General features: G+C 39.4%; 1 protein-coding gene across 1 annotated transcript in view; it reads left to right on the forward strand.

Annotated features, from left to right (window-relative positions):
* LOC136885565 (proline-, glutamic acid- and leucine-rich protein 1) overlaps positions 1 to 25,085 on the forward strand; it is an 84,815-nt gene extending 59,730 nt beyond the window's left edge. Inside the window, exons 10-13 of the mRNA XM_067158210.2 lie at positions 1,611 to 1,755; positions 15,509 to 15,739; positions 19,289 to 19,501; positions 22,460 to 25,085. Coding sequence (XP_067014311.2) covers positions 1,611 to 1,755; positions 15,509 to 15,739; positions 19,289 to 19,501; positions 22,460 to 24,292 — 2,422 coding nt within the window. The 3' untranslated portion in view covers positions 24,293 to 25,085. The remainder of the gene's footprint in view (positions 1 to 1,610; positions 1,756 to 15,508; positions 15,740 to 19,288; positions 19,502 to 22,459) is intronic.
* The last annotated feature ends 409 nt before the right edge of the window (positions 25,086 to 25,494 follow it).

A 25,494-nucleotide genomic window follows, 5' to 3' on the forward strand; every position in this document is an offset into this window, starting at 1 on the left:
GTATCAACTAAAAGTTCTTCATATTCATCATTGCCAACGTGTCTCTTCTTTCCTGGCACAGCCATTTTGTTGTTGTTGGAAGTATAGAAGATCTACATTTCATCATTGCTAGGAAACAATATCCTAATGTAAATTCGAGGAGAAGTGAACTCTCTCTTCTTTAGACCTTCCCTGAACTTCTGGAGCAAAATTTGAACTGATCAGTCGCTGCACCTATTTTTATATGCTTAGCAAAGTGAGCACTGCACTAAAATGTAAATTTACACGTTTAGCATTGATTGGGTTAATCCTGCTACGGTCAGCGACTGGAAAGATCAACTTCCACAGCTAATTGAAGGTTATGAAATAAGATATGTTCAGCGCTGACATAACCAGAATTTTCTTTAACCTTCAACATAGCAAGACCCTCACCTTCAAAAGTGGCCCATGCTATGGTGGTATAAAATCCAGAGTTCTTCTGGCCTGTAACGTTGATGGAAGTGAACAGCTCTCTCCACTTATCCTCTTATAGATTAGCAGCTAAATATGCAGCCACCGCTTATTTCTCTGTACGCTCAGTTAAATTTTTTTCCTTGTCTGCAAGATATTGTATTAGTGCAGTTTGTATGGGTGTAATTCTGGTCAAATGTTTTTTGACTGCTTATTATCACAGTTCTTCCAGTATTGGGAGGCTAAATATTTAACTACTCATACTGTTCATCCAAGTTCAGAAAGCGAAAGACGGTCAAATATTTGTGGACTAAGTGTCTACATATGTAGCCACCAACCATCTATACAAAGAAGGGCATGAAGAAATGTGAGCGTTAAGAGGTTATTGGGAAAATTTGACAAGCCTCAGTGCTTCAAAAACATAAGGTTATCAACAAAGTACAGGGCCAATTTACAAGCCTGCATGATGTTCTAATTTTTTAGGAGTATCTTGTTCAGCTGAATCAGGAATTGGGCTCAAACACAGATAGATTCTTCTATTTATTGGCCAATGCTCGACTTGTCCCAAGAGCACTAATTCAGACTAATGTGAAGGTTGATGGGTCAGCTGCAGCCATTGAATGTGGGCATCATTCATTCTTTCTTTGAAGTTAGGCAGTCATGAAAATGAAAATAGGATTTTTAGTATCATCAGATGATTTCCCTCCATTGAGAAAGCTGGCTCCAAAAGTCATATACAGGTCTGGGAACTTCTGTAAATATTAATGTCTCGATACTAGATCAGAATTATTTTTTATAATTATTTTTTGTACCTTTTTCTTTTTTTTACAAGACCAAGCGAGTTAGTTGTCTGTGCAGTTAGGGTTGCGTAAGTGTGAGCTTGCATTCGTGAGATGGTGGATTCGAATCCTACCGTTGGTAGCCTTTTGTGTAGAATTTTGTTTCTGAGTATTCAAAATAATGCTTTCTTTCATTCTAACCGTGTGAAGAGTCCTTGTCGCAAAATGTTAGCCAAGCACGCTCATTGTATGGCAGAAACTGCCAATATGCAGCAACAATGTGTGAAGAATCATCTGTCTTCCTAAACTGTCATGCCTCTTTCTCCCCCTCAGTATGATAATTTGAACACTTCTGTGCTTTATTGAGAATACTTGCTAATAACCATTGCCTATTTATTACAGAAAGTTACGTGTGGAAGCCTGTAACACCCTTGTTGACTGGCTGGTGTGTTCAAAAACTGGGAGCTGTGTAGAACTGCATGCCGACCTGCTCGTGTCACTCCTCCGATCAGAAGTACTTAGTGCTCGTCCCACGGTAACACTCTCAGTAAGTAACTTTTTACCAGAGACTTGCTGTTAAATTCTGGCACTTTGGCGTCTCCATAAACTATGAAAGGAGTGGGATGTAAAATCAATATTATTATTATTATTATTATTATTATTATTATTATTATTATTATTATTATTATTATTATTATTATTACGGGGCTACCCGTGGAACAGCAGAGGTGAAAGAAGGTGCGGGCTGGAATGGGTCTAACTACAAGGCTGAGATATGAATTAAAATTTCATTAAAGGTTATATTTTCGAAAATAGCAACACTTAACAATTTTCACATAGAATTTTGAGAATTTAACAAGTAACAACAAGTCAACAAATAACAGGCAATCAGGTACAAGACCAGAAAAGCCAAGATTTAGGGACCGGTTAACAATCTGGGCTTCAAGCCCCACTTTTTACAATTTCTGAGCTCTCCACTCAACTTTACCCAGACACATTTTTATCCAAAGGGCAGAAAACCCCTTCATTCAAGGAGCCTTTGCTCAAAAAAACTATATCAGGCCTCCTAGAGGCACTTTTACCACATATGAAAGAGCTGACCTGCTCTCAATTTTCTGAGCCTATCAAAGGCCACAACAAACTTTACCATCAACTGCCCTCAAGGCACAGTTACAAAGAAACAGGGGTATCTTGTACCCAACCTACTGGGCCTTTGTTGAAAAAGAATAGGTTAAGTAATTGGCCCAAAATGCAAAACTGAATGGAGGCGTGATTTTGCACTCCTACATGAAACTTCTTAAAACCTAAGAGGCACAAGGCCGATGAAACAGGGGCTATTCCCAAACTAAGGAGGTGACTCGTATACAGAATAAATTTAGCACATTAAGGAAGAGTAGAAAAACTGTTACGAAAACGTAGTCACCTCAAATCAAAAGGAAGGGGAGCTCGAGAGGGTAAAGCACTCTCTATCCCCGATTTACAGTTAAAGATATGTGAAGTTTTACAAAAGCGACGGCAAATTACATTTTTGAAGATAGGTTACATAATAAAGGTTTCGGACCTTCCCCGCGGGTTAAACTGCTGAGCTAGCAAGAAATAAAGATGTTAAGCGACCATTACCTTATTGAAGAGCTGTTGCCTGATGAAAGGGGCGCTTCCCGCCTCCTGCTACATGCAAGTAATCCGAGGAGGAAATGAAAACCCCAGTTTCAATTGGACAAGTAGGAATAAAGAAAAAGAACTAATAACCACCATTGCAGAAGTAGAAACGGTAATACAAAAACTCCCTAACGAAATTCAGAATGACGTCAGACACGAGGTAAAAAAGAAAATTCCGAACTTAATAAAAGGTTTAAAAGTTTCTCATAATAGAAATAAATCTACTTCAAGCTTGTCACATAAAATAAAACAAGAAGAAATAATAATTACCAAAGCGGACAAGGGAGGGACAATAGTAGTTTTAGATAAAGAGGAATACATCCAAAAAAAAAAACTTTCTTCAATAATAGCACTTTTTCGGAAATAGAACGAGACCCTACAACTAAAACTCAGAAAGAGTTAAAAACACTTTTAAGAAACTCAACTTTTATTTTGAATGAACAGGACGTCCAAAAATTGATAAACATGAATCCCGGCCTTCCAACAGCAAAAGCTTTACCCAAGTTACATAAAGAAGGAATTCCCATAAGACCAATAATAAATTTCCGCAACAGTCAAGTTAACACCACATCAAGTAACATGTTCCTTCGATATCAAGGACATGTACACAAACATTCCAGTGGACGAAACAATAAAAATTATCAAAAAGAATCTCATAGAACATAATCAACTCGGCATTCCAGAAGTAGAGGATTTCATTAACATACTCAAATTCATTACGAAACACAACTACTTCACTTTCAATAACAAAATATATAAACAAGAAGGCCTCCCAATGGGTGCTCTTGCTTCGGGCATTTTAGCTAATATTTATCTCGACTACCTAGAACACACCAAAATAATAGGACAAATAGAAGGTCTTAATTTATGGATACGCTTTGTAGACGACATCTTTGCCGTAATAGATCAAAAAGAGAATAACAGTGATGATATCCTCAATAAATTAAATACACTTGATTCCAGAATAAAGTTCACACTAGAAAAAGAAAAAGAAAACTCAATAAATTTTTTAGACATAAATGTAACACGAAAAAAGGAAGAGTTCGTCTTCAAGATACATAGAAAACCTATTTTTTACTCCCATCACAATAAAGAACTACTCATTGCACCCAGAATCGCAAAAAAGGTCAGCTTATTACAGTTACATATACAGAGCGTTTAACATACCCCTTACACACACAGAAAGAGAAAAAGAACTGCTCTTTATTCGCAAACAAGCCCAATATAACGGTTTTGAACCAAAGATAATAAACAAAATAATCGGTAAATTCAAACAAAAATTGCAAACCAATCTAACACCCGAAACGAAAAAGAAAGACAAATACGCTAAGTTCACATTCAACAACCCCAACCTATAAACAGTAACCATTTTATTCAGAAAACATAATTATAAGATCGCATTTTCAACCAGCAACAACACGAAGCAAAAATTTTTTAATCACAACAGTGTCAATTCCCTAGGTAAAAACAAACACTCTGAATCAGGGGTTTATAAATTAAAGTGCCATCAATGTAAAAAAAGTTATGCCGGACAGACTGGGCGCAGTTTTACTGTAAGATACCAAGAACATGTCAATGCCGAAAGACATAAAAAAAATTCCGCGATGGGCCAGCACATGAGTTTAACGGGACATCAGTTTACAACCATAGAGCAGGACTTAACTATATTACACAAAATAAACAAAGGAGCTCTCCTTAATACTTTATAAAATCTATATATTTATTTAGAACAAAAAAGTAATCTAGACAATAACCTCAATGAAACTATTGATAATAGAAACCCTTTATTTGAAGGGACATTATCAAGTCTCAAAGCATTAGGCAAAAACACAATACAAATAGTAGAAGGATAAACAAGACAGAGCCTCCGCCATTTTGTACATCCCCTCTACCCAGCCCTCCTAAAGTTGATGCCGTGACTGTAACCGACACTCCCCCTCCCCTTTCCGCAGCCCCACCTCCCCGTAGGGAGGAGCATACAACGGAATACACACACCATTACTTCACCAGACGCAAAGAAGTATCAAACGTCCCTCCAGGGTCACAGTAGAATCGGAATTCAGCTATAGCAAGGTAAAGGAACTTTCTTATACATTCTATTATTACGCAAAGACACATGCTTTCGAACAAATTCCCACTACCGTATTTTATTTCATTTCAGAAATTTGAAACGAGGCTCCCTTCACATTAATAGATTAGCAATCAGCTCCAAAGTTTCCACATTAGACTCAATCAAAAGCACTATAAGCAAGCACACAACATACAACAACTTACCTGGAAGGAAAGGAAGAAAAACTTTCAACAATTCGAACAATGTTATGAAGTTAAACATTTTTTAAAAATTTTAATTGCATACAGACTTTTTATGTAACAAAGTGAAATATTTTTGGAACAACTATTCTAATGAATAGACATAGTTTTAAGTCAATCAACCATGTACTCATCTGCTCTCATACCAGTAACACACTAACCCCACATTGTTTTTAATATCATCTATCTTAATTCGTAATTAGTTTTTAAGTGAATCAATGTATTTGTAAATCTATGTGTTTAAAAATCTTAACCATTCACCTAAGCCACTATAACAGCTGAGGATGTTCCTAAATAAGGAACGAAACATGTACTGTTGACATATAAATAAAAAATTTGCCAAAAGGCAAAATAAAGTATCAACGGTGGAAGAATCTCAATAGTGTAAAAATTTAGTCCTGCTACATGTCCATACACTAAGCTAAATGTTGATGTGGTCGAGAGACAGGAAAATCAGCAGTTTTTATACCCTCGGGGAAGATTCGAGACCTTTCATGAATAATTAAGACACACCCACAGACGTTTATTGGCTAGAGTACACAGTTACATACAAAATCAAAGAAGAAAGACACGATTGGTCAAAAATTAATTACAAAAGTAATTGATTGGTTAATTTCAAAACTGGCGGAAAGAAAAGATTAATATTGCCAACCCATGAATGAAAGAACGAAATGTAGTAATAAGAAAACTTATGAGTACAAATTATCTTCAAGAAAAGTTCCTTCACTTCGCACCAGGGTGCATGGTCATAGTTTTTTGTAGAGACATCTATGAGACAATGTCCAAACTTTTTGATAAATAGTAAACAAAACACGACAAAATTAACACAGTGATATCTTCAGAGCAAAGTTTAAGTAGATCCAGTTTTAAGTTCACAGTTTCTCCTGTAGAGTAGTATTTTAAGGCGGAAAATTCAAATGTGCGGCGTAGAGGTGTACCAGCCGGTACAATTACTATTATTATTATTATTATTATTATTATTATTATTATTATTATTATTATTATTATTATATTGTAACCGTAAATGCTGTATGTGGGCTAGAAGAACATAAAATTCCACCCAGGGCGTGTACAGTACAGAAATGGAGTGCTACAGAGGGAGAGAGGTTTGTTGAAATAATGTTTAATTTAAAGAAAACTGAGTTTATTAACAAGTTCAAATTTCATATTACCTCTGTACAGAAGAAATGCGGGGAGGTGTCCTTTTCCTTGTCCTACGGCTGGCGACGTCCCTTGAAATCCGGCTGCTACTCTCGTACTACCATGACTCCCCTCTCTGCACCATGGAACCACGATTGCTTCCTCGATGGAAATTCTAGATGTTCTAGAAGTTCTAGTAGTATGGACGTCGAGATTGGTCACGTATATGATGAACCTGAATACACGCGCTTATGCCCTGGACGTATTCATTTGGAAAGCGGCTTCTGCACAAATGAGAGGGAGATTTGAAATAATGATCTTAAACAAGGTTTATAACACGTAGAAATCATGTACTCGAAGAATGAATCAATAACTATCACACGGTAGAATGTCACTAGAATCTACCCTGTTTTCGGACACTAATCATTTGAAGTTAATTCTATGCGGCCGAATGTCAATAAAATCTAACACTCAATTCAGTCTTAGCACTTGAAAGGTAAGTAAGCGGAGTCGAATGTCAGTAAAATCAAACTCGGAAAAAAAAAACTATGTGTTAAAGTAATATCGTATCGTCGAATGTTAATGAAATCGACCTAGTAAGTTCGAAGAATGTGACATTTGGCATAAGTTGAAGTTTTCCCACTTGACAAATATTCCTAAGTTTTAACACAGTTTTGAAGGCAATCACTTTGATCGTATGGAAACGAAAATATTTTACATGTGAAATTACAGTAGAATTCCGTTATGGCGAGAATTCATAACAGCGAAAAATTTACTCGCTATAACGGATTATCGTTATATCCGATTTTTACAATAAAAGTCGGAGAAAACCCCCATGCATATTAAAATTGATATGAAACGGCAATCAGTTTGTTAAAATCTTGCATTTCCGCAGATGATATCCGCACTACGGCTTACTTGTTTGTTGTTTTACAAAATCCGATACTACATGAAAATGTGTGTTTAATTTCATTCTGAAAAATATATAGTACCGTATTTCTCCAAATCCAAGATGAACCCCACTTTTTCCTTCAAAAAAATTAAATTAGCCTCAAAAAGTACTTTTTAAAATCATATGAATGCCATATTGTACAGTAGGCCTACGCATTTTTAGACGCCGAACATTGACTCGTCTTGCCGTACTTCTTTTTTCCTTTTTTTTGCGGATGCACAATTATTCTTTATTTCCGCGGGTTTAAGGACCATTAACTTAAAATTGGCATCATAATACCGAAGAGAACCCGTTGAAAATTTGCCGGCAATACCTATTCCATGCATCTCTACAATACGACGATCCATCAGAAAATTATTCTTGCTGTCTATAAAACTGTTACTTTTACTCAGCGTCAGATATAACCGGCTACCGCTACACACTTGTCTCGCTTGACGGGTTCGGCCAAATTCAGCGGCTAACGTTGTATAGGCCTAATCGCGGACGTTGAAGGTCAACGAACAAGTTTATTGCGCCACGGTATGGCCATTCCGCCCTTGCGTTTTTCGTGCACATATCTCACAATTTCATCTTTGACTTCCTTAAAACGTCCTTCCTTGTTGCGGATCACTGAATGCATTTTTTGTACAGTACGCATTTTTTTTAGCACTTTGTCTTCACGCTAACACCAAATATTGGCTTTAGTTAGGCTATGCCGTATTTTCTTGCGGCTGCACAATTATTCTACATTTGTGAGTGTTTAATAACCATTAACTTGAAATTGGCATCATAATATCGACTAGAACCCGTTAAAAATTTGCCGGCAATACCTTCTCCACGTATCTTTACAATACGACTATCCATCACGAAAATATTCCTGCTGTCTATAAAACTTAATTTTACTAAGCGTCAAGTACAATAGACACGTTATAACTCCGCCACTGAGTAGCCATTGCCTTTCTAAGAATTCAAAGGGTCGCATGTTTTGATGCCATTCTGCAGATTTGAGAAACGTTTTTATAGAGACGAATGAAACACCATTCTCTCTTCACTATTTCCTGAGATCCAGTGACGTTACACTTACAACCGGTTGTCGCGACTAGAGAAAAGAAGCAGCGTGGTTACTGCGGTAGTTGCCAGTGGTATCCATTAACTTACTGTTAGGCCGTGAATGCAACAACCCTCGAGTTTTCACATGAGATTCTGAGAAAAAGAGTCTTGGATTCGGAGAAATACGATATCACTCCAGAGGTTTCTGTGGCAAACACCTCAGTTTTCTTCTTCAAACGGCGTCACCTAATCTAACCGTATATGTATCATGAAAACATATTTAAAACGCATGTAGAGAAATGATAACCTCCTCGCGAAAAATTTACATGTAAATAGCCTTTTCGAAATTTAACTAGACACGAGAAGATATCAAATATCCTCTGAAATCAGTGATGTACTCTGCCATATCTTGAGGCATATCACATTCTTACTTAATTTCCCTATATAACATTAAAATTAAGATATCGTTTACTTCAGTCTGTATTTTTAATGAGTTAATAACTGCTATCAGCCACGTTATTTACGCATTTATTACAAAAACGTGTTATCCTCTTTCATTTCGAACTTTCTTTAGAGAACAGCACTCGACGGGTATTACTAATCTACTCCAACATCGCCTTTGAATGTCAACAAGAGAGCTTGCAAATGCACAAAGAAAACTATACCGTACCAAAGATGATCGATCGCATTTTGTTGCAAACGTTTCAGTTTTCTTATTCAAACAGCGTCAACCTATCCTAACTTAACCATACTATACGTATGATGAAAACATATTTCAAGCGCCAGTAGAGAAATGATAACCTTCTCACTATAAATTTTCGTAATAGCCTTTCCGTAATTAACCAGACGGGACAAAATATAAACTAACCTCTGAAATCAATTAAGCACTCTGCCATATCTCGACGTGTATCCCATTCTTACTTAATTGCAGTATTTAGCCTCAAAATTAAGCAGTCGTTTAGTCAGCCTTAATTTTTAACGAGTTAACAACCGTTATCGGACACGTTATTTACGCATTTATTACGAAAATATGTTCTCTTTCATTTTGAATTTTCTTTACGGAACAGCTGTGGACGCGTATTACTAATTGACTCCCACATCGCCTTCTGGAAAATTAATAATGTCCAATAACGGACCATTATATTGGTATCGCCTTGGAATGTTGACGAGAGAACTCGCTAGTGCACATGGCGAGGAAATGATGCCGAAGGTAATTGATCTTATGCAATATCATCGTTCGGTGCATAAATATCGGTAACGGGAAAAATCGTGCGCGCTTAATCGCTCGTAATAACGGATGCGTCAGTGATAGGGCTCTCGCTGTAACCAAAGGATGATACAGTTTAATATAGGAATTTTGAAGGGCCAGAAAACAATCATCGCTATAACGGAGTTCTCGTTATATACCGTACTCGGTATAGCGGACTTCTACTGTAGTCCTGTTCACATGTTTTAATTGAAAGATAAATTGATACCGACTCTGGTCGTTTACAGTCCTTGGTTCAATCACTCGTAAGATTGATAAATACAAGTTTGAATATACAGTTCGCAGTCTATCATCTACGAAAATATTTCCAAGTGTTTGAGAATTATTTACACACATGAAAATTGCAAGTCCGGTGACGTAGTTACAGAGTTTAAGTTAACTTTATATACAATCATCTGCCAATGTCCGACACTTGAGAAATTCTAAGTCTTATAGCACTATAATATCAATGAAAACTGTCAAAATATTTCAATCACTTGACAAAATACAAGCACTATTCAAAAGTCTATCACTGATCAGAATGTCTCATTCACTTTGAAATATAAGCACTTGGAAAATAAACACAAGTCTTAAAACACTCATCCTAAATAATCAATTACTTGTAAATGTTAATGTTGACGAAGCACAGGTTATATTATATCACCTTCAGTTTGAGTCAAAATTCTATCATGAACTGGAATACCGAAGAAAGTTTATAAGTCCAATTTAAACACTGTTGAGTTAAAGTTCCTAAATGTGAAGAAATTAAACTGTCACTTGACGAAAGTCATAGAATACATCGCAACTGCCAAGAACTGACCGACCGGGTTCGACCATGGTACTTGACACACTGATCTGCCTTGGGAATTAGCCCTCCTTATATATGCAAATCATGCGGATAGCAGTAATTGTATTTCATTGAATATCTTCTTTAGCTTTCGTTGGATTTACACCAGACTTGGCAACACGATGATGTTCTCATAATTTGTTATTCTAAGGAAAGTTGTTAGGCATAAAACATTTTAAATGTTCTCTGGCTGATGCAATCTTTCTGTCACAAAGTGAGGTAGGATGTGGCGTCATAAGCTCCACGTCGCATACGGTCTGCATGCTGCAGCTAGCTGTTGAGTCGGCGCGCAGCACGGAATTCAAGTTCGAAGTGCGGAGACTTTATCTTGGACCAGCGTTCCTGGTACTATATACAGTGAAACTCGGTTAAGAAGTTCCCGCATAAGAAGTTTTCCCGCCTAAGAAGTGTGATATTCTTGGTCCCTTGATCAGTTGCATTAAGACATATGTATATTTTTCCCGTTTAAAGTGTTCTGTTGTAAATATATTTCCCGCTTAAACAGTTCAGATTTTAGAGCCCCTTGAGATAGAAAACGTCCGCTCAAAGCAGCCCGTGGTTAGAACCCTCCAGTCTCCGCGCAAGTTGCACCCTGTGTTAGAACGTGCGCTCGCTCGCGGTGTGCGTCTGGTGTCACGGAACATGTGCGGGCCTGCCACGGCCATATGACGTCACGCTATGACAACACGGACAGCAGATGCTCACTCTCGACTTGTGGAATCGAATCGAACCTATCAGTCAAAATTTCCACTCCACCGTTCCATCTAGCGGAATAAAATCGAACGGGATTCTACGTAAGAAACATAAAGTACGCAATGAATGATTTGATAAAACTTTAATGCAGTAATTTGCGGGCCGCGACAGGGTGAAGTCATTAATCGAGGTGGCCTAAACATTAATTAAAAACCGTAAAGTGCATTTGCCCACAACATTACTGTTAACCTACCACAAAACTGAATATTCTAACCTGTCTGATTTTTCATTCCCTTGCTTATTTCCTTCCAGGCATTCTGTCTTACGTTGTTGCAATAATACTTGTGGGCCTTGCCGTAGAGGAAATTACGTTTTTGAACTAAACTGATAAGATTTTCCGTGTCTATTATTAGTGAGGTGAATAAAAACAACTTCGCGACTCTATGCAGGAAACAGCCGATTTGCCAGCAGCCAGCTGATACACATGCCGCCAAACAGCCGACCGAAAGATCCCGATCGTTTACGAAGTTGAACGAATGTTGATATCCAACTGGGTGTTGAGGGAGGCACATACAGGCATTGCAATACCACGTGTTGGCATAAAATTGAAAGTTATTTTTAATTTTACCTTTATACGAGCTAAACATTGTATTATCGTGTCACTCGTAATTATTACATCGCATTATTAGAACGTAGCACAAGGATGAGGAGACATGAAATAAAATTCTCGCGGGGAAAGAAACTGTTTACGTTTAGATGTGCTATAGCGTTGCTACTGCACCTTTATCTCTCCCACGTAATACACCGGATATATTTCCATGCACTAATTTCTACCAACTTCGAACCTGTGTTTCTTTTCTTCATTACCTACAGCATGAAGAGGATTGAAGCGGGAAAATAAACTCAATACTGGCTTGGCCATGCGGTACTTGTGAAACAGCCAGAAACTACGCCCGTTGCCGTGACAACCAGTAGGAATGCAGGGGCGATTTAGGCCTAGGTTCTAAGAATCTCTTAAGAGTAAGTTGCTAGATTTCCCATTTGCTGCCGTTATCCTTGAAGCAGGTGTCAGGGGTGTGAGGAAGATAGAAAGCACATGCTAACAAACTAGTACACGTCTTGTCTTTGCTTCTTGTAAGCCTAAGCTACGGATTGCCGAGCATAGTGTAGCGTCGTAATTAGTATGAATAGGAGTAGGTGAAGTTAGTTGTACTTGTAATATCAACGTACAAGCTTTTTTTTTTTTTTAAAGTGAAAACGAGCGCAACTCAGAGGAAAGAGATCAAGCGAAAGGCACTAACAATAAAAGACAAAGTGGAGATTATAAGGAAAGTGGCGTCATCTACACTTTCTCGTGTTGCTTTGGCAAAGGAGCTGGGGGATGCCGCCGTCTACTTTGAACGTTATTATAGCGAAGAAAGAAGAGATCTCTGCTTCTGCAGGGAATACTTCAGCAAATTGTAAGGAAGTTAAATCTGAAAAGTACGATGAAATAGAACAAGTTCTGCTAATATGGTTTAAATAGCAGCGAAGTTTAAACATACCTTTCAGTGGGACTATTGTGCAGGAGAAAGCCTCATGCAAATTAAGGGTACCTTTTACCGCGTCGAGCGGGTGGCTGGAACGCTTTAAAAATCGAGCCGGCCCCGTGGTGTAGGGGTAGCGTGCCTGCCTCTTACACGGAGGCCCCGGGTTCGATTCCCGGCCAGGTCTGGGATTTTTACCTGGACCTGGTTCGAGGTCCACTCAGCCTACGTGATTAGAATTGAGAAACTATCTGAGGGTGAGATAGCGGCCCCGGTCTAGAAAGCCAAGAATAACGGCCGAGAGGATTCGTCGTGCTGACCACACGACACCTCGTAATCTGCAGGCCTTCGGGCTGAGCAGCGGTCGCTTGGTAGGCCAAGGCCCTTCAAGGGCTGTAGTGCCATGGGGTTTTTGGTTTTCGCTTACAAAACAATTTGTTGCGAAGCAGAGAGTGTAAGTTTGGAGGGAAGGGAAGTGTGGAAGGACATGGTTCTGCCTGCTAAAATAATCAAACCTTGCAACGTTCTTATATAACTTAATATGTTCTCTTCTCTTATCAAATATATTTATAATATGGTATGTTCAATTATTTTACTTTATCTCTAAAAATATTGTCATGATAATCGAATTTTTATATTGTGGCTTTCTGTAAGCAGTTCTTATATCGGCCTATTTCGGTATTGTTCACAAACAAGGAAATCTGTTGGCTGTGTGTTTCACATGTATTTCAAAGTACAGAATAAGGTTTTGGGTATTACCCCTTTTAAGAAGTTTCCTGCTTAAGAAGTTTTTTTTTTGCAGTCCCTTGAAAAACTTCTTAACAGAGTTTCACTGTATATGCGAATAAGCCCATTAGGACTACTCAAAGTAGATAGATAGATAGATAGATAAATGTCTTTATTGGCGTAGTTAAGGCCATTAGGCCTTCTCTTACACTAAGTACTTAGAGGTGTGCATTTGCAGAGATACCAACTATTACGATTCAATCATAATAATTATGCCTTTACAAATCACACCACAAAGTACGATTTTTTGTTGATTGTTAAATCTAAGTGTATGAAGTTTATTAATTTAACTAAGAGGAAGAACAAGACTAAATTCTGTGCTGATATGAACTCCGAACTGTTAAGTGCTCTGTTAGTGCAGAGGATGCACATGATATCAAAAGAAAAAGCATGTCACCCAGTGTATGTTTACCAAACAGGAAGTACAAGCTGCTAAGAGAGCAACTACAGTACTCAACAAAAGAAATGATCCTTCAACCTCCACTCAGATATGTACAGCAGATCACCTGTTACTTTAGCTGGTAAGCATCATACACTCTTTACATGCTAGTCACCAACAATCTCAATCTAGACTGAAATCCAGGAAAAGTTTCCTCCAGACATCAAAGCCCTTGAAAGGACCACCAGATAAGGCAAGACTTTCCTTGTGGAAATCTAAGCAACAAGAATGGACAACTTCCGGCTGGCTACAATGAAGACTGGAGTGTTTGGAGGTCCCTTAACCGATTAAGAACTGGTGTCGGCAGTGCTAAGTCCTCACTTAAGTTATGGGGCTTCACATCAGAGGACAGCAAGTGCGACTGTGGTGAAGAACAAACAGTGAGCCATATGTATCAATGTCCTCTCTGCCCATTTTCATGCTCAGAGCAAGATTTAATGCTTGCTGATGACAACGCCCTAGGTGTGGCTCAGTTTTGGAAAAACACCATCTAGATGTACAGTAAATTTGGTCAATTTCCTTTGTCTCTTAATTTTTGTAAATAGTTTAATTATTACTTTATTTTTAACTGTATGATTAAGTATGCTTCTGACACAAGTAAATAAATAAATCTGGTTGAATTGTATGTTGTTCATTGATTTTTCAATGACATGTCAGTAAGATGTCAGAAGAAAAAAAGTCTACCCCCTCCCGGTGCCGTAACGGCTGCATTAAGAATTGCCTTTTTTGAAAGTTGGTATCTCTGCATTTGTCTTCCTTTGTGCCCATATTTCTTTCATTCTTTTACTGTGGGCTTTTGGTCTTCAGACCAGGTTGTGGAGTCTTCTTCCTTGGTCTTTCCTCTTGGTGAACTTGCCATTTGTAAATTTTGGATCTGAAGATCTGCTGGTGTTATTCCTGCCCATTTCAAATCTGTTTTGATTTAATTTAGGATGCCAGAAACCAGATTACCAAGAAAAATTACAGAGAAACTCTGGAATCTGAAGCAACAAGTACGATGGATTAAGGAAATTAGAGGATGTGGAAGAACTAGAAATAACTCTGGGCAATTTGCAAAACGAGACAGGAAATTTAAAGAAGTTGAAAAGCATAAAAATAAGTTTTTTAACCAAAAGTAGACAAACGACATACAATGAAAAAAAACTTTACAGATGAGGAACGACAAGGGATCAGAACAAATGAAAAGCTGTTGGGCAATTCGGAAAGAAACTTTATCAGAGATGATGACCAGAAAATGATTGAAGTGCCAGTTTTAGGGTTAATATAGGAATTTTCAAGGGATATAAAAATGAAATGGTGAAAGGCTTCTAGGGCCAGGAGTGTCGGAGGACATGTTTGGCTCGCAAGCTGCAGGTCTTTTGATTTGACGCCCGAAGGCGACCTGCACGTTGTGATGAGGATGAATAACACATACACCCAGCCCTTGTGCCGGCGAAATTAACCAATGATGGTTAAAATTCCCGATTCTGCTGGGAATCGAACCCGAGACCCCTGTGACCAAAGGCCAACATGCTAACCATTTAGCCACAGAGCCTTACAAGGGACATAAAAAAGAAAAACTCTTTAAAACAGGGCTCTAACTACAGCAGACTTCTACTGTAAATCAAATCATTGTTTCCTTATGGGAACTAATTTTTTGAACGATTGTTAAGTTTTATTTTATTTGCTTTTAGGTACACAAAACACCTGGCAAACACCTCAGTAAACAGCAGCGCAAGATGATGAACAAGAAGCAGAACTCGCAGTCAGCCGTTGATTGTGACGCTTGCGATTCAGACACTGCATCTGGTCGGAGCCGCCTGGTGGATCGTACGGCAAACCGTGAACTGTGTCGGGCTGCCTTGCGCGCATTGCAGTGGATCATAAAAGCTGGCGGGCTCTTCATTCAGCCTTCGTTGCACAAGGTAAAGAATACAGATACTTCTTGCTCGCTGTCTATCCAATCACTTTTTCTCTATTTTCTCTTTATTTAGAGCTTTTGTAGAATAATAGTGTAGCACAGTGTTATTCTAACTTTTTGGTTGATGTACCCCCTCAATCCAGTTTTTACTTTCGTACCTCTGAAGTACGAGTATATTGACATTATACCAATAATAACAAATGCTTGTTGCTGGATGCCAAATAATAATAACTGAAGAGTGTAGACAATTTCCCATACCTGGGTAGGATAGTTTTAAAGGATAACGTAGCCATCAAAGAAATCTCCAACAGGTGCAGAAGTGTTTCATCTTCTACCAACAAGTAAGAGCCCTCCTCTGGGATGAAAAGATCCCAAAGAAAGCAAAACTAACCATGTTCAACAGTTACTTCATACCCATCTTGACTTACAGTATTGAAACATGCACCCCTACAAAGAGAGATTCATCAAGACTAAAGGCATCAGAGATGAAATTCCTGTGGTCCACCATCCAGAAAACTAAGATGGATAACTTAAGAAATGAAGTGGTGAGGAGAGAAGCTGGGATTAAGTCGTGTCTGCTAGACAGTCAGAACGCCACGCCTGCAGTGGTTCGGACACGTGAAGAGAATGGAACCTACAAAGACGGCACAAATACAGCTGGAAAGGGAGGTAGATGGAAAACTGAGGGTTGGAAGACCTAGAACCTGTTGGATAGATGTGATCAAGACCAGTATTGCAATCAAGGAAGGTCACTAGCTGATGCCATGGAGAACAAGACATACATGATTAAAGGAGAGTGGAAGAGGCTTATCAATCGTACAGGGGAAACTGGAACTGTAAACAAACAATGATGATGAATAATAATCAGTGTTTTCCCCAGAAATGTTTGTCAGCTGGGTGGCAGGAATGAGTAGCCGGTTGGGGAATACTACATAAAACATAAATACCTACAATTTTAATTTACTCCCCTCAGGACATTAACAATATCAGACAGGTAAACATTAACTGCAAAATTGATCTAATTTAGTGTTACCACTAACAAGACATAACTGAGTATTTTTGAACTTCTTGTGTTCTACTGCTCATTCATAATAATGAAACACTAGGGCTTACCACTCTGTTGCTGTGGAGTGCCCTACAAGTTCGCGACATTATGCGGAATTGAGCGCTCGCACGCTAATCCACACTAATGCAAGGCACTGCTCGCGCACAACACTGCACGATAGTCAAGCTGAATATTTCAGCTTCGATGTAATTGTTGTAGTTATGCTGACAAAAGTGAAGATGTATCATTTGGATAAACAGTTTTACAGTACTTACATTTCAATTTGGAACACCCAGTGACTCCAATGTATTAACATTATGTAACTAGCACATAGTGTCTGCCTCTGTGGTGTAGTGGTTGGCATGATTAGCTGCCACCCTCAGAGGCCTGGGTTGGATTCCTGGTTCTGCTGCGAAATTTGAAAAATGATATGAGGGCTAGAACGGGGTCCACTCAGCCTCGGGAGGTCGACTGAGGGGCGGGGGGGGGGGTCGAATACTTCTCCTCCAGGCAAATGCCGGGATGATACCTAACTTAAGCTCACGGCCGCTTCCTTTCCTCTTCCTGTTCAGCATAGCAGGTGAGGCTGCTTGGGCGAGGTACTGATCCTCTTCGTCAGTTGTATCCCCGACCCGAAGTCTCGCACTCCAGGACACTGCCCTTGAGGCAGTGGAGGTGGGATCCCTCGCCGAGTCCGAGGGGAAAATCAATCCTGGAATATAAACAGATTAAGAAAGAACTAGCACATACTAGGTTATGATAGCTGGGCGGTCTGCGAAAACGGCAGGGCAGTTTGCCTGTTGGAAGGGTCCTAGGGAGAACACTGACAACACTCCACAGTTCATCCCACTTGCTTAGGGTCTCTGCATGCACTGGGGCTTGAAAGAATTGTGGCCAGTTATTTAAGGTTACATGCCCTTCCTGACACCATGGGGTTTTCAACTGAAAATACCACCTCAGCAACACCAGAAATCTAACCACTGTCGCCGGGATGACAGGCAAGCAAGTAAGCCACTATACCACCCTGTTCCCCAGTAATAACAATAATACATTGTGGAAAGCGCGCACTCTGCACAAGCCAGTATGAGTGGGAAATTGATTACAAACTTTTTAAATGTTACGCTGTGCATATAAAAGAACCGGTTTTTATAATACCATTTTAACACAAAAATGTACGCGTAAAATTCCCCGTCTTGGCCAAAACTAATAGGCAATCCCAAGATCTCCCATGGCTTAGTGTAAGGTGCAACATCTGTTCTGGTCTCGAACATAATTGTATCCGTTCATATTAAAATACTAATTTATGTTAAGGAACAATTTCAGTTGCTGTCTGAAAGCCCAGTGACTACATAATACCCTGAGGGAAGTGCCGAAAACCTGCTCAGAGATACAATCAAAAAAAGTAAAATAAATAAATAAATAAATAAACCTGGACATAATATAGATGCATTACTAGTACGAACATGTGATGAAACTCATTCAGTCCTCAAGTAGAGCTGTCATAATGCGCTCTGCATCCTTCCAATTGTTATGGGCTACTCTCTGCTTTATGATTTCTGAAGGATTCCCTAAACATTACCAGCCGAATGCGATGCTGAGATGGTTCCTTATGCTAGTTCACCACCGAGCTCGATAGCTGCAGTCGCTTAAGTGTGGCCAGTATCCAGTATTCGGGAGATAGTGGGTTCAAACCCCACTCTCGGCAGCCCTAAAGATGGTTTTCTGTGGTTTCCCATTTTCACACCAGGCAAATGCTGGGGCTGTACTTTAATTAAGGCCACGGCCGGTTCCTTCCTACTCCTAACTCTTTCCTGTCCCATCATCGCCATAAGACCTATCTGTGTCAGTGCGACGTAAAGCAACTTATAAAAAATGAAAAGAAGCAAGCTAGTTCACCACGCCGTCCTTTCGTGAGATTTAGTGTTGATGGAACTGAACTTTCTGGACAGTTCATCCGGGAAATTGTTTCTTCCAGGAATGGACATTTTTACAACATGATTCATTAGGATTCTCTTGGGATCACATGATTTGAACGAGTAACAGGGGAAAACTTAGTTTCTGGGAATGTATAATTGAGGTTCCACTGTATCTATTTCACTGTTGCTACCTTTCGTACGTGAGCATTTACCGCAAATTAGCTGCAAGTTTTATCAGTAAGGCTCTGAAATTGAAACTAGAATCTTGAAAAACAGTGTATCTGCAAGAGACATTAAAGTTACATTTGGGCAGCCATTATTATTGGCTGAACACATGCACGTATGCTGTGGTGAGGCATGTGTCCCACCATTCACTAGAGTATCTGAAACTCTTCAGAGATATCCAACTGCTGCTAACTCACTGCTTTCATACATTTTCAAGTTTCGATTTTGGAACCTTCAAGTTAAAAATCTCAGCTACTTTTTGCTAAATGAACTTCCTATAAGATGTAGGTCACGTTAACAAAATTTCTAGGTAGATTTTTTAATGGTTCTATTTTTGTGTAATGTTGTGTCCTTCATTTTTTTCTAGTCTTTACAAGAGACTGTCCTCCTGCTTCTGCTAGACGTGCAGCAGGCATCGGGACCCACGGAGTATCCTCCGCCATACAGTGTGCCCGTTTGTCGCCTGGAATTGTACAGCCTGCTGGTCACTCTCACCCTAGAGTCTCACCCCAGCTGGGCTGCCCCCACACAGTACGCTCTGCGTGTTCTAGCTACTGGTCAAACGGATTCCAATCTACTCGTAAGTTGAAAATTGAGGTATCTTAAAGTAACATACAGTAATTGGAACACAACAATGACATACATATTTTATGGTGTTTTTTTTCTTCTTCCCCTCCCCCCTTTCTCTTGTTTAATTATTACATACTACGAAGGCTGCTTTTTTTTAATTAAGGGCAGTTTTTTAAAAAATAAAAATAACATTTTTAGGTTTTACATTTCTTTATTTTTCTACATAGTTGCCTTGTTTATTTAGGCACTTGTCAGACCTTAAAAGTAAGTTTTGAAATCTCTCTTCAAAGAAGCCTGCCACCTGCTCTGACAGCCAAGAGTTCACAGCCGTTTTCACTTCTTCGTTGTTGAAGCATTTCCCACCAAGATGACGTTTCAGCTGCCAAACAAGGTAGAAATCGCTTGGAGCAAGGCCAGGGCTGTATGGTGGGTGATCGAAAACTTCTCACCTGAAGTGAGTCAATCAATTTCCAAAGTCTGGGCAGCAGATTGAGGCCTTGCGTTATCGTGAAGAAGCAAAATTCCCTTTTGTTCTGATCCGAATGTCAGAGTTTGGTCAAGGTTGAGCAATAAGCCTCTGCGTTGATCATCTGTCCTCATGAATTTTCTTGTCAATTGCAGTCACCAAATCTTCTGTGATCAAGATGATTGACCTGAGCGTTCTTCACCATGAACATTTTCACGGCCACTTTAAAGATGCACAGTTCAGCGTACAGGCTAGCTGCACAGCTATAACTGACACCTGCTTCTTCGCAAAGGATGCCAGGAGGTAGTGCGGGCGCTTGTTGAGCGTGCACATTAACTGCAGCATTATTTTTACAAACGGCCCTTACTTAAAAGAACATACCTCGTATCTTTCATTTTTTTAAAGTAACTTTTGTGTTCTTTCCGTTTTATAATTTTTTCTTTATGTGCCATCTCGAGATTGGAGATCATCGATGCAATCCTTTCTTTCGAGGCTACCGGTTGAAACAGACAGTCACATTCAAACCATTCCTGCAAATTCTTGAGCCAGGAGATCTTCCTCCTCCCTGATCTGTGCCGTCCTTTGATCTTGCCTTCTGTGATTAGCTGCTGGAGGCAGTACTTGTTGTTTGAGTCATGTGGCCAGAATATTTGGAGTTTCTATCACTTGATATTGTAGAGCACCTCCCATCTCTTTACCCAGTACCTCGGTGTTTCTCACCCCGTTGGTCCATGTCATACAAAGCATGTGACGATATAGCTACATTATTAAATGCCTCCAATATCTTCTCCAAGGGTTTAGTTAACGTCCACCCTGTGGAAAGTATTTAACACTTGAGTGCACGTAGCTCGTTCTCAGGCTAAGATCTCGGTGGCAACAGATTCTTCATTTTGATCAAAACACCCCTGGCTTGCTCAGTGCAAGCTTAGATTGTCTGGTTGCAGTCCCATTCGTCATTCATGCAGCATTCCAAGATATTCATATGAACAGAATTGTTGCGGAGCTTGTACAGGATTATCCTGGTCAACATTACTCTCCTCCCAGTCACTATCAGTTATATCACTTGCTTGGTTATGTACAGTCACATTCCGCGGGCAAAATCGGCACTTGATTAGTCACCAAGTTTGGAATCACTGTCCACAAAGTCCGAGAGGTCGCCACTTGACTCGCCATTCATTAGCTATACGGCTGTTTATATTCACTGTCATCATTTAATTGTGTTTACTTGCATGATTGCCATTGTTGGTGTATTTCTTCAATATGCTAGAGTTTTAGAATTTTGGATTTTTGACACCCCTGCAGATATTTCTGGAACAAACAAAATGCGTTTCTTGTTGTATTATGTGTGTGCCCTTCAGTGTTCATTTACTCCATTTGTAAGCATGTGGTAATAGGAATAATCAAATATTCCAACTTTTATTTTCCTGAATAAATTATTTTAATACCGGGAGAGTTGGCCATGCAGTTAGGGCCGCGAAGCTGTGAGCTTGCATCTAGTGGGTTCAAACCCCACTCTCTGCAGCCCTGAAGATGGTTTTCCGTGGTTTCCCATTTTCTACCTGAAACTCTGTCTCGCAAATTCATCTATGCATACGATGTAAATCTTACAGTTCAAGCTACCACCTTTGATGAAGCTGAGGATATACAGTATTAAATGCAGATCTTGGGAAGATGGATGAGTACTTCAGAATCTGGCGGCTCCAGCCAAGTGCCTCAAAATCTGAGGTTGCCACATTTCACCTTAGTCACCAATAAGCAAACTATCATCCTAGAGTGAAGTTTAGGAATCTATATCTAGAGTACAATAGCTGTCCTAAGTACTTAGGTGTGAGATTGGACAGGACACTGCCTTACCGAAATCATATTGGAAAAACGGCGTGTCGCGAAGCATATTGTAAAAAGAAAAAATCTTGTCATTAGCTCCCGCTTGGGAGTGGTGTGCCAACATACAGTGAGCCACCTGGTGATGAATGAGCGTACCTCTACAGTTCCAACAGTGAAGCATTCTTAAATTCAAACCCTCATTTTGTAGCACTCTTCCTCGTGAACAGTCAAGATTTTCTTCTGAAGACAGAGAAGTTCTCTGCGAAACTTAAATAGTTTCACCTTGTTTTCTTGATTTGGCATAAGCCTAAAAGCCCATATCATGTCTACAAGTACTGGCTGTGAAAGCATCAATAATAACATTAAAAACTAAACTAGATTTTTTAATGTGACCTTTTTATTTTATTTCATTGCCAGCAATTACAGTGCTGTTCTAGTTTGCAAATATATATTCGGGTATTGAAAATAATCAATTTCACAGATTCCATGAGATTTTAAAATGAATCTTAAGCCAGAATGTGTAAAATGTTTCTTCTGTAGAGTATCCCAATGTATGGTTACTGTCCCTGAAACATAGGTGTACAGTTCCAGGTTTAAGATTCTTCCTAGAAACAAAATGTACGTATATGGCATTGCTGCATTACTGTTTCATGATGGTGGTTTCTCTTAATTTTTCAGGTGGCGGCTTTCTGTACCAGTGCTCTGAGCAGCATTAGAAGTCTCGTTCACCCTACTTGTCCATCACTGGATTTCCCGAAGTCAGTTGAAGAAATGGAGGAGTCGGTAGCTGCGTCTACCCAGAACATTTCTTGCATGCAGAATGGTGATGTGTGCCTGCAAGAGGACAGCTCTGCCGTGGAAAGTGGTGGTGAGGAGGAGGCCACCGCTGCGGAGGAGCAGAGCAAGACTCAGGCCATTAGGGAACAAGAAAATAGGAAGAGGAATAGATCTCCAGATAATAGGGAGCTCAATAAAAGAAGAAAGGCAGAGAACAGGGAAGTACCATCCAGCAAGAATAATCGTAGAGGTGGAAGGGATCAGGAAATAACAGTTGATTCGGGTGATGGTTCTTCTTCAAATTCAGATGATGTGAGGGAAGTGTTTCGAATAGGGAAAACAGTTGGCACTGAAAGGAGAATGAGTGATACTGTGAGGACAGGGCCGTCACCAGAAATGTTCGAGGAAGGTGAATACTTTGTGGAAGAGGTAGACGATAATGATGATGGTGAAGAAGAGGAATCTACTTACAGAACCATTACTGTCCATCAAGGAAAAGGAAAAACGTGCAGATACAGAGTAGATACGAAACCATCCACCATGGGCAACAGGGAGGTTTCACCAGTGCGTATAGTTGAGTTGGTTGAAAGTTTTGAGTATGAGCTTCAAGAACAACACGTTACAAGCCAGGAAAGAGTTGATGGTGGTTCAGGGGATGTTTCTACAGACGATTCACAACACGGGATCATAGACCTTGGCTCGGACGATGCAGACAGTAGTGGCAAGAGAGAGAGATCCAGAAGTGAAAGAGTCCGTGATGAAATTCGTTGCAAAAGGCACACTAATAAGGAACTATCTAGGCAAACCAGCAAGGGCAGTGAAACTATTTGTATCGGCGATGAAACTGAAGACGGAGAATCTACGTCAGTTGAAGCTAGTGATATAGAGGAAATTGATCTCAGTAAAGATGATGAGATAGGGGAGGAGGAGTATGATGATGTTTCGTCGGACGAAGCAGACAAAAACCAGCCCACAAAATCAAGCTCTCAGAATGACGAAAGTACAACATTGGAGATTAATTTGGTTGAGTCTGAAAACAGTGGTGGAACAAGTGAGGACGATAAGGAGGAGGAGGAAGAGGAGAATGATGAGGAGGAGGTAGAGGAGTATGAAGAAAATAATGAATCTATGACTGGGACACCTGGAGAACAACCTGCAAAATCAAATTTGGAGAGAATTGACAAAGATACTGTAGACATTACTTCGGTAGAGTCCGAAAATAGTGGTAGCAGTAGCAAGGGTGAGCCATTGATTGTGGAAAGTGAAGATTTAGCAAAAGAAGAGGATAATGTATCGCAGAATGAAGTTGCTACAGATCAGCTTGAACAGTCAGACACAAAAAGTACTGAAAAATGTACCGTGGAGATTAATTTAGTTGAGTCTGAAAACAGTGGCAGTGGCAATGTAGGCGACTCTGGGAAAACAGATGTTTCAGAAAGGGAAGAAAGTTGTAAGGAAACGGTTAGAAGAGAGAATGATGCAGAAAAGGAAGAGTGTACAGAACCAGATATGCAGAAAGAGACACCAGTAACAGAAGGCAAGAGTGATGCTGTGCAGACTGCTTCAGAGGCTAGCATTTTAAATAAAGAGGACTGTCCCTCTGTGAAAGGATCCAGCGAGATGGAAATTGATGATGATGATATGTTAGCATCCTTTGTTGATGTGGTCAAACCTGAAGTTGTCTCCTCCGAGGTGGTCCAAAGTACTACTGGAGAGAAGATCACTGAGAGTTAAATTTGTTGTCTCCGAGTGGATGGTGATGGTGGGAGGGAGAGGCGTTTATCATGCCTCGAGTTGGGACTGTGAACATGAACCAACACTCAAGAGCATTCTCGGTGATCAGGTTTTGCCATTTATGCAACATCATCTTTGCTATCTATGCTGTGGACACTCCTATTTTCCAGAAGAGACAGAAATCAAAGAGCGAGTGATGAAATTATTTGCAAAAGGTGCGCTAATAAGGCAGTATCTGTGCAAACCAACAAAGGTAGCAGAACTATTTGTATTCTATAATTTTGGCCATAATGGCCAATATTGGTCTGTATTGACTGTAATGAATACTATGCTTTAATGGATCTACCTTGTCAATAAATTGTCTAACACATATTAATACACGAGTACGTGTTTCGAAAATATGAAAAAATTCTCCTCTACAGCTCCTGGTTTCACTTAGGAACATGTGAAATGTTAAAATAACACAGTAGAATCCCTATTTAATGTTTTTACAGGGGTGTGATTTTTTTAAACCTTAAATGGGGGTTTACCTTAAATCGAGGTTTCAGTAGAAAGCACACCTTTTCCAGAGATCTTTGCTTGTGTTAACATATACTGTAGTTACAGTTTGGGTTTCATTTTGACAGATTTTTGTCGGTGAATGCAAACCCGCTTCGGTTTAAGGTTCTTCTTATAACGTTACACATTATTTTCCATAAAAGTCGGGAAAGATACCAAACTCGCACAAAAACACATTAAAATGGGTATGAAACAGCAATCGGTTTGTTTAAACATTTTCGCAGATGTTTTCCAAACAGCGGCTTACTCGTTAGCACGAATAGAAATAATCTGAACACGCATATTCAGTTTCTGTCTGAAAAATTGTAATACCATCACTCCAGAGACTTGTGGCAAATATTTCCATTTTCTTACTTCAAACGGCATCATCTAACTTAAGTTTACCGCGCACGTATTATAAAAACATATTTTAAGCTCCCTGTAGAACAATATTTTCACTATAAATTTACACGGATCAGCCTTCTGAAATTTAACAAGACTTGAAAATACACAACCTAGCCTCTTGAATTAGTTATGCACACCGCTGTATCTTGAGAAGGAGAAGTATCACATTCTTATTTTATTTCAGTGCATAGTATTAAAATTAAGCAATTGTTTACTTCAGCCTTTATTTCTAAGGACTTAACCGCTGACATTGCACTTAT

This window comes from Anabrus simplex, chromosome 14 (assembly GCF_040414725.1).
Source record: "Anabrus simplex isolate iqAnaSimp1 chromosome 14, ASM4041472v1, whole genome shotgun sequence".
NCBI lineage: Eukaryota > Metazoa > Arthropoda > Insecta > Orthoptera > Tettigoniidae > Anabrus > Anabrus simplex.